The sequence below is a fragment of the Rhinatrema bivittatum genome, chromosome 7 (assembly GCF_901001135.1).
Source record: "Rhinatrema bivittatum chromosome 7, aRhiBiv1.1, whole genome shotgun sequence".
NCBI lineage: Eukaryota > Metazoa > Chordata > Amphibia > Gymnophiona > Rhinatrematidae > Rhinatrema > Rhinatrema bivittatum.
This window is the reverse complement of record NC_042621.1, coordinates 84,046,567-84,063,968: the sequence shown is the minus strand read 5'-3', so window position 1 is coordinate 84,063,968 and position 17,402 is coordinate 84,046,567. Positions and strand designations below refer to the sequence as shown.

At 43.4% G+C, this 17,402-nt stretch overlaps 1 protein-coding gene across 2 annotated transcripts in view; it reads right to left on the bottom strand.

Moving 5' to 3' along the window:
* Window positions 1–16,733, bottom strand: part of NFATC3 (nuclear factor of activated T cells 3) — a 248,749-nt gene extending 232,016 nt beyond the window's left edge. The window contains exon 1 of one of the 2 annotated variants that reach the window (XM_029608593.1): window positions 16,475–16,733. In XM_029608593.1, coding sequence (XP_029464453.1) covers window positions 16,475–16,505 — 31 coding nt within the window. In that variant the 5' untranslated portion in view covers window positions 16,506–16,733. Of the gene's footprint in view, window positions 1–16,143; window positions 16,378–16,474 lie in introns of those variants that run through there. The other variant, XM_029608592.1, reaches the window with a different exon arrangement.
* Window positions 16,734–17,402: the final 669 nt, after the last annotated feature.

Below are 17,402 nucleotides of genomic sequence, written 5' to 3'. Positions count from 1 at the left end.
CTCTAATTTTTGAAAGGCTACATACGTAAAAATTAGCTTCTAAAAAGTCACACAAAAGATGTCAAATACAAGTCAGTATAAAATATTGGGATTTCTTGTGTGCTCTATGTTTTGCCGTGCGCACAAGATTCACACACAGCTTAGAGGGAACACTGAAGAAGAGGGAAAGTACTTTGTTTTTGAAAAATATTTTGAGAATACAAATGTTTATTACACAAGCAGAATAAGATGGGAAGAATTTTGTCCTTTGAAAAATATTTTGGGAACATAATCATGATTTAATTCATGTATATAAAAGATTTAAAATGTAAAAAAAAATTTAATGATTTAAAAATTTTAAATCTGAACTGGCCCGGTGATTATAAACTATGACTGGAATAAGGTTTTATCATCCCCTGGTTTATGAAGTCCATAATAATACTCAATAGAAGGTTCTATACAGAAAAGAACAGGTTTGCATTTTGCCTTCCCAAGGTGTAAATTGTTAATACTGTATTTACATGCTTAATACAGGTGCCAAGTTAGACAGTGGGAGCACTGAGAGGAGAGGATCACCTTGCTGGTGGCTGAAAGGAATCAGTAAGTACTGCTCTGGGAAATTTTAAACTTAAAAGTTTTGGGAAGAATTAACAACACTAAACAGCCACAACTGTAACCTCGAGTCACCGGTGTCCCTTCCACCCATACCTCCTTTTATCTTATTGAGCTTATTTATGCATACAACATTCGTTAAAGAAATACCAATACTGTTATTGGAATAATAAGGCCGCAGCTTTATTTACCACAATTAAAATCTAAGCAATTGATACCCCGAGCCAGTATGTGTCTCCGCTACTGCCTGCCGTGAGGACCAAGCAGGGCAGCCTTGCTCCATAGGCCCCTCCGGCCTTGTCTGCAAGCAAGGGGGCCCCGACCATCGGCGCAGGTCGTGCCCCCTCTTTGCACTGCCCAAGGCGCTCATTGGCTGCCACGCCATCCTGTGATGCCACTGGCACCACTTGTAAGATGCCCCACCAGCCCAGGTAACCGCCAAGAACACAAGAAAGGGCAGACCCTTGCCTCGTGTCCCCTACTAACCAACCAGCTGCGGCCCGTGGCTTTTTTCATAAATCCATACCTCTATGGCATCCTGGAGAGCACTGTTAAAGATATCGTAACCAACGTCAGACAGGTGTACTCTGTCCGATCTGAACAGACCCTGGCAAAGATCGTTCACCCACTGGTGCCTTATCTGTTGACCGCCGAGTTTTTCTATCCAGACACCGATCTGCCGGTTAGTTTTCTTCCAACCCCTACTCTATAGTCTGGAGTCTGTCCAGTTAGGCGGCGGGATAATGTACGACCAGAAGAGGGCAGCATTCGGGCACCAGCTGGATAGCTTGGCGAAGTCTATTTTTGCCTTTTTTATCAGTTGCTTGCATGACATTGAGCACAGGTCATTGCTCCCCAGATGTATTATGACGACATCCAGAGCAGCCCTCGAGGCTCTCAGACACCGTAGGATGGGCAATAACTGGTCCCAGCGCATGCCAGGCTTTTCCATCCAAGTAACGACCCACCCACAAGGTGCCAATTCTAAATGTGGTCCATAGGGTCGTTTCTGTGCTCTTCTAGCCGTGCAATGTATATAAGAGTGACCAATGACCCAAGCTATGCATTGCACCTGAGGCAGATCTGCAAGATAGAAGAATTAAGACTTTTGGTTAGAGGTGCTCACTCTGTCCAATCGGATGTACATATTTACTGCATTAGATCACCATCGTCCAATTCTCTGTATCGTGGTTGCTTGTAGTCCTGCTTGTGCTGCGCTTGCAGCTGCACAAATTCTGAAGGTGAATTTTTGTTTGTCCAGACCCATTTTTTGCCACTGCAGTTTTGAGTACTGCGGCAATTTGATATCTGGTTAGCGGTGTCCTGTCAGCATGTACCAACAGGTGCACCCCCCCCCGGGCTTGGCCGCACTGCCAGGTATTTCTTTGTATTGTGTATCGGGCAGGTGTCATATGCCCCTTTTCCAGACTGGTTTGTTTTGAACTTTTGTATCGTGATGGTTAACGTATCGGGAGTCTACGACACATTCCGTAGAAGTATGCCACTGTTGCCTGTGTCATTTTTGTTGGCAGCGACCAACTCGCTCACTCGAAACACTCCAAAGAATGCGAGTGAAAATGCGAGCCGAAATAAACATTTTGAAATTGATGAGCAGATTGATGCTAATAGTGCCCAAAGAGTCCTAGGCAGGTTGTGTATGATGGGGTGTTATCTGTCGATGATTGGCCCCACCTTCAACTATCCTGTCAACATCTTCAGTATGAAGGACTTGGTGGGGTCTCTCCATCCGTACACCTTTAGAAAGAATGACAGGTTTGCCAAGTGTTTGGCCACGGAACTTCTGGATGCTCCCTTTTCCTTAGCCGCGGTGACAAATTTAATGATTAGGTCAGCAGCAACTGGGCCTTGACACTGTTTCTCCTCAGGAGACACCCTGATTTCTTTGGCTGCTCGCGGTTCTTATGCGCGTTCCTTGCCGGTAGGTCGCTTGCCTTGCAGGCACAGTGGTCTCTATGTTGGTAATCTCGGAGATGTCTCTCTCCTTCGAAGCTTTTGAACACAACCTGTGTCCTGGCTCCTCGACCACTGCCATCGTACCCCATGGTAGTGTTGAGTGCTGGGCCGGAGGCCATTTTGGTATCTTGGATTGTTCCAGAGACAAAAGTAGCTGCACAAGTGCCTATCTTGCACTCCCCCCTCCCCCTCTTTTTTTTTTTTTTTTTAATTTGGGACTTGGGCCTGCTTTCCTGGTTCAAGCCTGCTGTACTAACTGCAAGGCCCCTCCGCTGCCCTTTCCCCCCCCCCCCCCCCAAATTCACTCACTGCCCTTGGGATGCAGGGCCTAAATACCTAGCTGCCCCGGCTACCAGCCCTGGCCCCCACAGCTTTAGGGGCGTCCCCCCCCTTTCTAAACTCACAGCCCCTGGTACTCAGAGCACCAATGCCCTATTGCCCCAGCCACTAGCTCACACTTTTTTTTTTTAATTCCCTTCAATTATGTGGCTAGTTGTGAGGGCAAGGGCTATCTTCCTCCCCTCTTGTGTGTTTTTTTTTTTTTGTTTTGGAACGAGGGGGAAAATCGAACCCGCAGCCTGTAAAGGCAGCCACGAGTTGCTTTGGCAGCTTTGTCTGTATCAATCCTGGCTCCCTCTCTGCTGGCACTGCCCTGTGACCGCCCGGAACCCGCAGCCTACCTCAAGGGGCTAGCTCGCCCCTCCCGGCCATTATCAAACAAAATCGGGCTGGCAGCCGACCGCGATTGTTCTTCGGTCACTGTGCTGCACCCACCCCGGACCCGCAATCGTTAAACCCTCTACCGCCAGTGTCCAAGGCCTGTTCTCGTCGAGGGTAGTTGTACGGTGAGAGGCGAGGTGTTCCCCTTGCTGGCTAGGCGAAAAAGGGCCACATGACCTCCATCGCGGCCCTTTAAGGGGCCACTGTCATTACTATGCACCGCCGTTCAGCCTGCAATGACACGTACCCAGCCGGGGGGGGGGGGGGGTGTGTCATGCCACGGCCCCCGTACTGCCACGCCGTACACTTACCCCTCCCCCAAAGATGCAGTCTCGGGTTTTTTTTTGTTATGGGGGGGCTCTGGCCATGAAGGTACAGGCCCACCTATCTATTGGGGTATATTCTTTAGTGTTTGTGTGTGTATTAAATAGCTAGTCAGAAGCAGGCAAATGTCGGGAGTTTGAGTGTTTGTATTTCTCTCCCTCCCACCCCTAGCTCATCCTTTGATTTATAGGCAGAAGACACTTTCAATTCAAAAAAAAATTAATCAGCCTTTTAACAAACTCAGGATTGCCCCAAGCCTTATCAAGAGTTTAATTATCCCCTTTTAGATCAGTGGAGTGCTTCAGGGATCTGTACTTGGATTAGTGCTTTTCAATACCGTATTTCTCGCTCCATAAGATGCACCTAGGATTCAGAGCAGGAAAATTTAAAAAAAAAATGGTGTGCTAAACCCGTTCTGTTCCCGGGCATCTGTGCATCTTATGGAGCAAATTAGGGGAATGCATAACATTTTTTTGTCCCCCATTTCGTTTTCGGGTCTGGGGAGGGCCATTTTGGGCCACTCACCAGATCAGGGAAAAAAGAAAAAAAACAAAACAAAAAAAAAAAAACACAAAACTTTTATCGTTCTGAGGGGAAAAAAAACAAACAACTAACAAAAAAAACCCACATCCCAACCCTTTAAATTTAATTAACTACAACCCCCCACCCTCCTGACCCTCCAAAGACCTGCTGAAAGTCCCTGGTGGTCCGGGAGCGATCTCCTGCACGTGGGCAGTCGGCTGCCAGTAATCAAAACGGCACCGTCAGCCAAGTGCAGGAGATCACTCCCGGACCCCTGCTGGACCACCAGGGACTTTTGGCAGGTCTTGGGTGGTTGTAGTTAGTTTTTGGGTTATTTTTATATTCGCTCCATAAGTCGCAGACATTTCCCCCCCCCCCCCCCCACACACACTTTTGGGGGAAAAAAAGTGTGCCTTATGAAGCGAAAAACATGGTAAGAACATAAGAACATGCCATACTGTGTCAGACCAAGGGTCCATCAAGCCCAGCATCCTGTCTCCAACAGTGGCCAATCCAGGCTATAAGAACCTGGCAAGTACCCAAAAACTAAGTCTATTCCATGTTACTGTTGGTAGTAATAGCGGTGGTTATTATCTAAGCCAACATACGGGCCGATACAGTAAAGTTCGCGGGAGAGCGGACGAAAGTCCGCGCACCGGCCCTTTGCCGGTGCGCGCGATTCTGTATTTAAATTAGGTGACGCGGTAAAAACGGGGAAAAGGAGGCGCTAGGGACACTAGCACGTTCCTAGCGCCTCCTTTTTGACAGGAGCGGCGGCTGTCAGCGGGTTTGACAGCTGACGCTCAATTTTGCCGGCGTCGGTTCTCAAGCCCGCTGACAGCCACGGGCTCGAAAACCGGACGCCGGCAAAATTGAGTGTCCGGTTTTCGGCCCGACAGCCGCGGGCCAAATTTACCTTTTTTTTTTTTTTTTTACTCTTTGGGACCTCCAACTTAATATCGCTATGATATTAAGTCGGAGGGTGCACAGAAAAGCAGTTTTTACTGCTTTTCTGTGCACTTTCCCAGCGCCGGAAGAAATTAGCGCCGACCTTTGGGTCGGCGCTAATTTCTGAAAGTAAAATGTGCGGCTTGGCTGCACATTTTACTTTCTGTATCCCGCGCGCATACCTAATAGGGCCATCAACCTTCATTTGCATGTTGAGGGCGCTATTAGGTGCCACGGGTTGGACGTGCATTTTCCTCCCCTTACTGAATAAGGGGTAAGGGAAAATGCGCGTCCAAGAGCAGGCTAACACACACACATATATGGTCGTATTCCTTTCCAGAATACGACAAGTGAGGTTATCAAATTTGCAGATGATACAAAATTATTCAGAGTAGTTAAAATCGCAAGCGGTTTGTGATAAATTGCAGGAGGACCATGCAAGACTGGAAGATTGTGCATCCAAATGGCAGATGAAATTTACACAATGTTAGGTTCCATGTTAGGAGTTACCACCCAGGAAAAAGATCTAGGCATCATAGTGGATAATACTTTAAAATCGTCAGTTCAGTGTGCTGCAGCAGTCAAAAAAGCAAACAGAATGTTGGGCATTATTAGAAAAGGAATGGTGAATAAAACGGAAAATGTCATAATGCCTCTATCGCTCCATGGTGAGACCGCACCTTGAATACTGTGTACAATTCTGGTCGCCGCATCTCAAAAAAGATATAGTTGTGATGGAGAAGGTACAGAGAAGGGCAACCAAAATGATAAAGGGGATGGAACAGCTCCCCTATGAGGAAAGACTGAAGAGGTTAGGGCTGTTCAGCTTGGAGAAGAGATGGCTGAGAGGGGATACGATAGAAGTCTTTAAGATCATGAGACGTCTTGAACGAGTAGAAGTGACTCTGTTATTTACACTTTCTAATAATAGAAGGACTAGGGGGCACTCCATGAAGTTAGCAAGTAGCACATTGGTAAAAATTCCTTTTTCACTCAATGCACAATTAAGCTCTGGAATTTGTTGCCAGAGGATGTGGTTGAGGCAGTTAGTGTAGCTGTGTTTAAAAAAGGTTTGGATAAGTTCTCGGAGAAGTCCATTAACAGCTATTAATCAATTTTACTTAGGGAATAGCCACTGCTATTAATTGCATCAGTAGCATGGGATCTTCTTAGTGTTTGGGTACTTGCCAGGTTCTTGTGGCCTGGTTTGGCCTCTGTTGGAAACAGGATGCTGGGCTTGATGGACCCTTGGTCTGACCCAGCATGGCAATTTCTTATGTTCTTACCAGATAGTGAATACCCTAATACATTTAAAGGACTCCAACTGTATGCCTTCCTACTCCCATAACAACCTAAAACTAGGAACTGAACAAAATTAATATGAAGGTAGTAATCCAGCAGCAAAAAGGGAACCTTCCAGTCTTTTGCAGAGTGTCATATGTATGATTTTTTACCTGCCAGTGAAAGGCTGTATGTGTACAACTGGAGCAAAGAGATCCTATCTCTCAGAGAACGAGTCCAATCTCAGACCCGGAGGAGCCAAGGCAGACAGAGGAGTATATACATGAGACCTTCAAGGACATAGTAGCCAAGACCCAATTCCAGTCTTGCAGCCCTGGTGCTGCCTCGAATGAGAAGGACTCCTGGTCAGAACACAACTGGTGCAGCAGGAAGTGATCCTGCAGCAAGGTCCTGTTCTCCAGGTGACGCATTGTCCTCTCGCACAGAGGATGTGTCTCCCAGGGCTACTGCCCAGGAGGGAAGGGTTAGGTCAGCCAACATAGTCGTTGATTCGATTATTAGGAATGTAGATGGCTGGTGGATGTGAGGATCACCTGCTAACATGCCTACCTGGTGTGAAGGTGGGTTGACCTTACATGTCACCGAGATAGGATTTTAGACAGTGCTGGGGAGGTATATGTTGTGGTATGTGTGTGCACAGACATAAGAAAATGTGGGAGGAAGGCTCTGGAAGTCAAATTTAGGCTCTTAAGTAGAAAGCTGAAATTTAGAACTTCCAGGGCAGCATTCTCTGAAATGCTCCTTGTTCCACGTGCAGGTCCCCAGAGGCAGGCACAACTCCAATGCGTGGATGAGACGATGGTGCAAGGAATAGGGATTCACTTTGGTAAAGAACTGGAAGTTAGGGTTATTTCTTGTGCACAGATCTTACCATCGATGGTAAGATGGCAGTTAGAAGATAATGAACGCCAACTTCATCCCTCAGCCCCTGACTCAGAGTGTTGAAACACGGCCAGTGTCAGGCAAGTTATGTTTTGAACTACTGGGCGACTTGAGGCTCTCTAATTTTGGAAGAAATACGTTGGATGGAAAATCTGTGCACAAGAAAAAGTTAAGTACGATTCAAGTTTCAATGCAACTGCCGCATTTTGTTTGATTCCATCGGGTGGACTACTATATAAAGATTTCTAATTTAAAGAAAATTTCTCTTCATATTAGGTGCTCAAAGAAATTAGTTTGTATTTGCATAATAGATAGAACTTAAAAAAAATAATTTCTTCAACTGCTATATAGAGCAAAACATATTTGGCTATCCAATGAGTGTGTTCCTTTGAATGGTCATTTCCCACGATAAGCAGGTAGATCATTTCACTGCGTAATTAAGTCAAGTGGACCTTTCATTATAAATACAATAATTTGGAGATTTTATTGTATTTTCAGTTCATCAGTTTAATTTATATTCGCAGCATTAAAGATGTATAAGTCCTGATAGTCTGTGCAAAGCGGTCAGCAAATTATGTAAGTGTTTTTCCAGTCCTTTTACCATCTCATAAATATGAAGCACACATTCAAAAGGGATTTCTTACATTTTCTGCACATGTTACACATTAGTCCACCTCAGTCTACAATTCAGAAGCCGGCACTTTAGCAATTCGATTCCCTGAAGGAGTGTTCACTCCGAAACATTGCAGTGTCAGATAGAACAACAAATCATAAGCCCGACCTCATTGTGGACTTTATCCAGATAGACAGTATTATGGATTACAAGAAGCCCGACCTCATTGTGGACTTCACTTTGAAGAATCTTTAAATCTTATAAAGTGACTGATGATTATAAAGCCCTAGCGCCTTTCAGGGCTTTTTCAAAAAAGTCATTAGCAGCCGGTGGCGCTATATGATGGTCACTTTATATAAGATTAATCCCTTCATGTTTATATAGCAAGATTTCAATAATTTGGCTATTTGATTTTTTGCATTCAGCTTCAATCCCTGAGATACCTTCCTCCCCCCCCCCCCGAAGTCATCTAAGTAACAGTTATCTTTACCCGGAGGGGAGTTGGAGTACTGCCTGGTCTTTCTGGCCTGCCTCATGGCGGATTCCCCTACCACAGATCCATGCGCCAGCAGGACTGGGCCATAATGGATGGAGTGACTCATTCTAAATTTGAGATTTGTCTTTCTAGAGGCGACAGGCATCGAGAACGGAGATTCCCATGCCCTGTCCATAGCCGTGTCGAGGGCTGAATGTGAAGGCAAGGCAGTGGGCTCCACCAGTACATCAAAGATCTTGAGTAAGTCATGGACTTCAGCCCTAGGGTCTGGAAGCTTTTTGGTATCCAGGTTGAGGATGGCATCCACTTTCTCTACATGCTCTTATGTCTAAAATAGTAAATGTACCATTAATATTTGGTATTTTGCAGCTTGGTTTCTGTGAAGCTGAAATCTGTTTGTATTTTATTTTGTTTTTATTATGTATGTACCCTTGTATATCGCCTAGGCCTTGTTAAGTGTTAGGCGATTAATAAATTTTAATAAATGAAAAATGAAAATGAAATCTGAAATAGGACAGGTCCTCTGGTGGAGACATGGGTTCCAGGGGATCCTCAGGGGGATCCAAGGGTATGCCTGTCGAAGACCCAGGGGAGGAATATACTGGCTTCTGGGTCAACTGGGGTGACAAGTGGGCTAATTTCTTCACCATGCTGTGCCCTATCCAGGGGTTCGCCACACAGGGATGAAGCAGGAGAATAGTCAGAGGATGTAGTGGACAGACTACATTGCAGGTCTTGAGAAGATGTTCTCGTGTCAAAAAAAGGACTGAATAAACCCTCTGATCTGGATCATCAAGTGAGTTGCAGCATCCCATAGTGATGTAGAAGCAGATGTTCTCCTTCTCCTTTTGGCCAGCAGAGGAGCATTCCCATCCACTCTGGGGGAGTCAGGTATTTGGCCCTAAGCTGTAAAACGGTCCAGGTGACTCATGTTGCTGGCACCCCCTTCTGGGGATACTGGATGGAGCTTTTCCCGTTTCCAGGTTGTTGAGCGCTCGTCTGAAGCCAAAGGGAGCCCAAGGGCCCAGAGACTTCGACATCTGAGAAGGTCAAGAGTATTGGCGGATCCCTAGAGTTGTGCAAGCCACTCTTCCTCATTGAATTGTGTGGCGCATAGTGCCAATGCGTCGTGGTAGAATGGTGGGACTTGGCCTTTCCCCGAAGTCGGCATCAATGGAGGGTACGAGGGTTGCTTTGGCGTCTGTCACGTCGAATGCTTTGCTGCATGCTTCGGTGTCCCTTGCATAGATGATTTGGGGGTGCACTTTGGCTCCGTGGGGGTCCGATGCAGCAGTCCTATGCTTCGTACGATGCTTAGTGTCGGGAGACTTGCTAAGGGTGGCACGATGCATCAAGGCCAGCAGCGTGGCCCTGCGCATGTCTCCGGCTGGGGGCGCCACAGTCAATGAACTCGACACAGGAGAGCTGGCACATGTCCCGGGCGCAGAGGCCTCCTCTGCTCAGAACTTCTGGGATATAGCCCCGTGTGACTTACTGGAGAAGGTTGCAAGGAGGATGCTTGTCTCTGGCCATCCAGCCTTTTGGGCTCCCGAGCTGGAGAAGTGTGCACCAATCGCTGGGAGGAAGCATAGGATCCTGAAGCATATGCACTTTTCAGCTCTGCAATTCTAATAGCCCGCTACTGCTGGGCCCGGAAAGACATCCTGCTGCAGTCCTAGCAAGATGCCTGGTCGTGGTCCAGCCCTAGGCAATGGTAGCAGTCCGCATGTTCATCGGCGATGGACATGGTTTTGCCACACTGGCAAAATTGAAACCCTGGGGCTTTGGGGGCCATGATAGCACTGAAAAGTGCTATTGGGGGTTTGACTAGGCGAAGAAAAGAGAAAGGAAAAAAGAAAACTATTAGAAGAGGCAAGACAGAGAAGTACCCGCAACCATTGCTTCGCAGGAAAGCATAAAACTGAGGCAATGCAGGCAGACGCGTGGTGAGGTATGCGCAAGCGTGCAGGAGATGCCAAGATGCCAGGGGGTGCTCCCCGTCAGCATGGATAATTCAGGCTGCTTATCTGTGTGAAAAAAAAAATCAAATTAATTTCTTTCATTGAACGACCAGAGGAGGATCAGGAGAATGTGCTAGATGTAGTGTACTTGGATTTCAGTAAGGCCTTTGGCACAGTTCTGCATAAGCGACTTATAAATAAATTGAGCACCCTTGGTATGGGCTCTAAAATGACCGACTCGGATGACTGGTAGTGATAAATAGAATTCACTCTGAGGAGAGGGGGTTACCAGAACTGTGCCGCAGGGATCAGTCCTTGGACTGGTTCTTTCCAACATTTTTGTAAGAGACATTGAGGAACTATTGCCAGGAATAGTTTGTCTTTTCCTGGATGAGACCAAAATCTGCAACAGGGTAGGCAGCCAGGAAGGTATGGAATACATTTATTTCTTCAACTTATATTCGGCAGTTCTTAAAGCACCATTGTGGAATAAACATACCTAGTGAGACAAATTAAATTATTACAATAAAAACAAAACAAAAAAACATTACATTAAGAACCTCTAAAAACAAAAAAGCTTTTAGCGCCTTTTGAAATTTTACATAATCAGACATGTTACTAATTTCCACAAGGCTAGAATTCCAGAGTATAGGGCCCAAGACAGAAAAAGTTTTAGATCTTGTTCCAGACAATCTCTGTAGAAATAGAAGGAATTTTTAGCAAACTGTGAAGCAAAATGAAAACAATTGGGGACATAAGTCATTAACTTGTTCTTCAAACAGAAGGGATCAGAATATAATATTTTGTGAATCAAAGTAAATTAAAATTTTACCCACTGAGCAAATGGAAACCAATGTAATTATGTCAAATAAAGAGAAATATACTTTAGCCCATAGATCTGTTTTAAATAAGCTGTAATACATTGAGCAAATACTTAGGCAATCCACCAAAGAATTACAATAGTCTAAATGAGAAAAGACAATAGCTTGTATTACCAATCTGAACAACACTGTTAGAAGAACGTTTCAATGGCTTCAAGAATCGTAAACAAAAAAAAAATAAATAAAATAAAAGCAGACTTTCTGAATTTGTGCAAACAGCTTAGAATCCAATACAATATCCAAGTTTTGCACCTCAGATACTAACTGAATTTTCTCACCACCAAAAATAAATAATGAGCTACATTAGGTAAAACCAATGCCCCATAATTTTAAAACAATGATTAAAGGAGTCCACTGGAAAATAACTTACTGTATCACTTGGCAAACAGAACTGCACATCAGCACAGTTCTTAAACAATTATAAAGATATCACACCCAAATTTTGTAAAAATAATATATCTATATATTTAAGTACCACCATGAAAAGAGCAGATTCCTGATGGATTCTCCACTCATTAGCATACCACGCTGAAAAACTTTTTACTTCAACCAACTGTTTTTTTTTTCCTGCAGAAAAGAACAAAACCATTTCAACACACTAGCACTGATACCAATTTCCGATAGCCTTCCAATTATCTGAATGTGACATAGTATGACATGCTGATTTTGCATCTAAGTGCACTAAAATTCCACTGTTTTGTTATCTAAGCTACAGCACACATCATCCAATGATGACTCTAGCAAAACTTAAGGAATATTAAAGTGTTTGGCAGCTAAGATTTTATGCTAAAAAATGCATTTGGGCTGCAAAATCCCAAGGGAAAGGTACAGTACAGAGAGTGAAATTATTTTAAGCATGAAGAAAGCAGGATCTGCGGGTGATAGTATCTGATGATCTTAAGTGGCAAAAGCCAGAAAAATTCACATGGACAGGAATGGTCAGCAGAAAAAAAAAGGATGCAATATTGCCCCTTTAAAAGTCCCTGGTGAGACCTCATTTGCAATACTTTGTACAATTCTGAAAACTGCACCTTTAAAAGAATATCAACTAGCAGGAGTCAGTCCACAAGGTGGCTACTAAAATGGCCAATGGTCTTTGCTCTAGAGCATATGGGGACAGATTTAAAGATCTAAATATGTGTACCCTACAGGAAATTTATTTTAAATACCTGCAAAGTTTCCAGCCATAGGAAGTGGGCCTCTTTCAACAGAAAAGAAGCTCTAGAATGAAGAGTCATGGGAAAAGGGTGAAAAGGGGTAGACTCAGGAGTACTTTAATCTTTTTTTTTTTTTTTACAGAGAGGGTGGCCTATGCATGGAACAGCGTCCCTGTGGGAGTGATGGAAGGACAGTATGTGAATTCCAGAAAGTACAGGATAAGCACAAAGAATCCCTTAGGGAGTGGTAGGGATTGTAAGGCTGAAGAGTTGGTGTGGATGGGCAAACTAGATGGCCTTTATGGTCTTTTTCTGCCATCATGTTTCTGTGACTACAAAGTGATTTCTTTGTAGTTTCTTTTTGGTCTTTCAATATTTGAGATGTGATTTCTTTATAAAAACTATAAATAAAAGTATTTTTTAAATGTAAACCATGAAGGCAAGGGTTTGGGGAGAGTGGAATGAAGCAGCACTCCTCGATTCTGCAATATAAGGCAGGAAAAATGACCAACATGACCGGTTTCCAAATTGATAGGTCTTGAAGAAACAGAAACCAGTTGTGTCCAGAGAAAGCGCTTCACTTTCCTCAGGTTTCATTAAGGTTATTCTAACTAATGGACTTAGAAGGTACGCATACAGAAACCCCCAAGAAGAATGAACTTGACCTTCTTGCTTGTACAGGTAAAAACAAAGCTACTTGGTTGTCCACCTCTAACACAATTTGATTAGCCACCTGATTTCATTGGAAATCTTTAGAACATAATGAATTGCTCATAATTCCAGGGGGTTGATGAGTAACCTATTCTGGTGAGAGAAAAGATCTTGAATGTGAAGCTTATCTAAATGGAGTTCCCTAGTGTAGACTAAATGCATCTGAAGTTAGGAAAACAGAGTGGAGTTGAGTAGGCCATACCCTTGGCCAGATTACAATGGGATAGCTACCAAGATAAGGAGTTCCTGAGGCTTTCAAGTACTAAGATGCATGAGTGGCCTGTAACCACTGGGATTTTAAGGTCCACTGAGCGTATCTTATATGGAGATGTGCCACAGGCAAAACACAACACCCAGCACCCTCAATGTGCAACAGGTTGATGTCTGCTGGCTGTGCCTGACCTCATCTAGATTAGTTTACTGATTTATTGTACCGCCTTTCAACAACAAATCAAAGGGGACATGTACAGATATGCTGGCAGGGAGGAAAAGCAAGGCTTATGTTGTGTCTAGCAGAGACCCTATAAATGCCAATTAAGATGTCAGTTTCACTATAGATTTGGAGAAATTTATCATAAAACCTAGTTACTCCAACATCCAGATGGTGATTTATAGGTGCCCTTGATCAAACAATTATTGATGTAGGGAAATACACGCACACCATTTTACATAAATATGCAACTACTAGATAGCTTGGGGAAATGTTAGACCAAATGGCAGAACAATACTTTAAGTGCCACTTCCCTACTCAAAATTTGAGATCCTTATGACTTTCTTCTATGTGGTATACACTTCCTTCAAATTCAGACAACACAACCATTCCTCTCTGTTTAAAAAGAGAAGTGAGGTGTCCAGAGAAAGTGTCTTGAACTTGTGGACAATACATAGAAATATTCAGCTCAGTATGCAGTAGTGGTCAAAAAAAGCAAACAGAATGATCCAGAAAATATATTGCCTCTATATCAATCTATGGTGCAACCACACCTTGCCTTTAATACCTTGAATATTGTGTGCAGTGCTGGTCGTCCCATCTCAAAAAAGACATAGCAGAACTAGAAAAGGTGAAGAGGTGATAAAAATGATAACTGGAATAGAACAATTAAATAAAACCAGCACTAAAATCTAACTCCGATTTTAGCGTGGCTTTTATTGCAAATCGGCCCCCTTATGAGTCACATCCATTGCTCAATGCACACACTACCTATCTCACTCCACCTGGGGATAAGTGAGGCTAGAACTCCTCAAAGGAGGTAGTGCTGTGTGAAATGTCTGTACTGCACAAAAATGGGCCTAGTTATCAGTGCCCTGCAAGCTGGCATTAATTACCATGTTCAAGGGCTTATGCAGCAGCTAGGAAGAGGTGGCATGCAAGGTTACAATTTTTCTCAGAAAGGAGCAGATTTATGCTTAACAGTCACCACCAGTCTCTCTTGTTGCTGTGAGGTGCTGAAAGCAGAGTTCAGATGCTAGCCTGGATCTGAGCAGCAGGCAGTTGTGAGTTTTCTGAGACACATCTGATCAGGTCTTAAGACACGAGTTGGGACAAAGTGCTGCAGGTCCTGTGAAGACTGGAATCCTGGCAGTGAGTGCACTTGTATCTGTTACAGGGAAGGTTCTCTGATGTGTAACTGTATAGTCACACCCGGAACAAGACTGTGCGGACTTTCAATCCTACCAATTGTAAACTAGGACTTTCTGTATTTCTATTAAATGCTTATTCAAATGAAGACCTGCTTTGAAACAATAATAAAGTGGCTGTACTTGCAGGGGCTCTCAATCTGACAGGCATTCAATGCCTTTCTGGAATTTGCCTGGATCCATTTGAACCTATTTTATGAAAAGCAACTTGAGAACCAACACAAAAAAAAGAAAAGATGCTTTACATCTATATGCTAAAAAAATGTACAAATGAATACAACAGTTATAAACAAAAAGACAGCAGACTTTGAGTACAATCTCTCACCATAATCTAAGAATATCAGCATCACTCAGTGGAGCATATTTTACCTTCTTTTCAATCGATATACCATAAAACAGGCTTGTGCACTCTTGATTAACAGGGCAATTTGCTAATAATTTTTCAAACAGATGCTACTCAATTTTTAATTTTAAAATCTAACTACAAGTAAACTCACAATACAAAGAGTATGACTCCATCTGTGTCTTACGCAAAGTCTAAAGAATATAATTTTGAATATAATATAATCATTTAGAATAGTATTTATTAACCATTAGAAAAAAATTATATAAATAATACACAAGAAAGGTACTTCTACCATTTAACTTTTTAAAACTAAAACTACCCCTGATGGGGTAATTTAAAGTTTACAACTGAAAAGCAGATAAAAATACTCCACCACCATAATTATTGCTCAGTACAAATACTATAAACTATGATTGGTTACTTTTAAATTCACTTTCAAGACAAAAATGCACATGCAAAAGTATCAGCACAGTTATTCAGTTGCATGCTTAAAGCCAACACTGAAGTCATAAAATTTTAATAGTACAAGATGAGGATATAGTTGAAAACAATCTAGCAATGGACTTGATTCGTGGAGAACACGCACAAAAACAAAAACACACACGCACACTTGTCATAACTTTCCACCTTTACTATTTCCTACTAGATTAAACACGGGATAGCTGTACTAAATTGTGACCACGAACTACTAAAATACACATTAGACCTCAACACCAACTTTCTAGTTTCCTACAATGAAATAAACAAAAACACTAAAATAAACTTGATTAAACATACGTCTCAAAAACAGTGTATGTTTAGACATCTATAACCTCTCCTTATTCACTGACCGCGTTCCATTAATAATCGAATTCTCTCTCTCCAATCCGTGCAATATTTGGCAACGTTTAATTTTAACTAGCAATTGTACGTAGTATAAATGTTTAGTTTAAGAACTTACGGGGGGGGGGGAAAGAGTATCACTAGACAAAAGAAAGCTCTCCAAAACAATGTGGCAAAATATGGAAGAAGTCTATGTTAATCACTGTTATAACAAGGAAATGATTAGAGAAGTAACAAAATAACCGTTGTACTCACAGGTCTGCGTATGCATTGTTTGTGTTTTGTGACCAGTCATGTATGTGTGTGTGGGGGCACACATCTGTATCTGTGTGCAAGTGAGAGGCTGTGCATACATGCATGCATGTGTGTGTGTGTGTGTGAGTGAGGGGCAGAGGGAAGTAGCCCGTAAGAGCCGGTGAGCACGCCTGGGTGAGAGAGAGAAGGTGACAGTATTAGTGTCTGACAGGGCTCGGCGTCGGGGAGGCAGAGATGGAGGCTGAGCGAGGAGGAAATTACGTACGTGCGTGACAATGAGACAAACAGAGGCAAGCTGAGTGTGTACACGGGACTAACAGCAAAGGCTCACCTTCCAAGCGGCCCTCGGCACTAGCAGCCATGCGACCCGACGCCGTCCCAAAACCCCTCTCGCGATGACGAAACGATGTCGCAGGCAGCCCCGGGGGGCTACGTCACCAAGCCTCCAACTCGGCAGGCATCAATTCGCACAAACGAGCCTCTCCCCGACCTGCAGGCGCTAAACTACGGGATCACTGCCCCCAGCTCGCTTACAGCACTTCCTGCCGCGAGCGGAAGAGACTAAACCGGCTCGCTCGCAACGCTTCCTGCGCCAGAGAGGCGCGCGCTCTGACGTCAGCACGTCGCGTACGTCTCCCGAAGGCTCGCTCCTCCCACTCGATGCAAGATGTCCTCACTTGTGAGTGTTTGACAGCAGCTAATGAAAATTCCTTTTCGCAACCTGGTTGCACCATATGTACATATATATATGCTTTCAAAAATTAAACTTGGCATCAAGATAATACAAATAATTGTAAAAATTGCTTTCATTCCTCAAATACAAAATAACCAAAACATAGTTCTAAACTATCCAAGCACAATTTTTTCAACCTTAAGGTTGCCAACACCATTAAAAATAGGGAAAAACAGTTCAATAACTGTATATCATTGGCACGCGAAATTTAGTTTTGGTGGCATTTACAAGCAATTATAATGCTTTTTTAAATTTAAAAGGGCCTTGTATGAGTATTCGAAATCCAAAGGCTAGTGAATTAAATATTTCAAAAGTTCAAAATTGATGGCAGATAATGTTAAATTTTATAAAAAATAGAAATTAGTATGAGCAAAACAAGTCTATTTTTCAATCTCCCTTACTTCATAATGAACTGGCATCTGGGGACAGTGGAAGTACTATTAGTAGCTCAGGGACCCCTTCTTACAGAGAGGTGAAAGTGGTGGAAAAAAGGAAGCGTGTTACCCATGCTGATCCTATGCCCCTA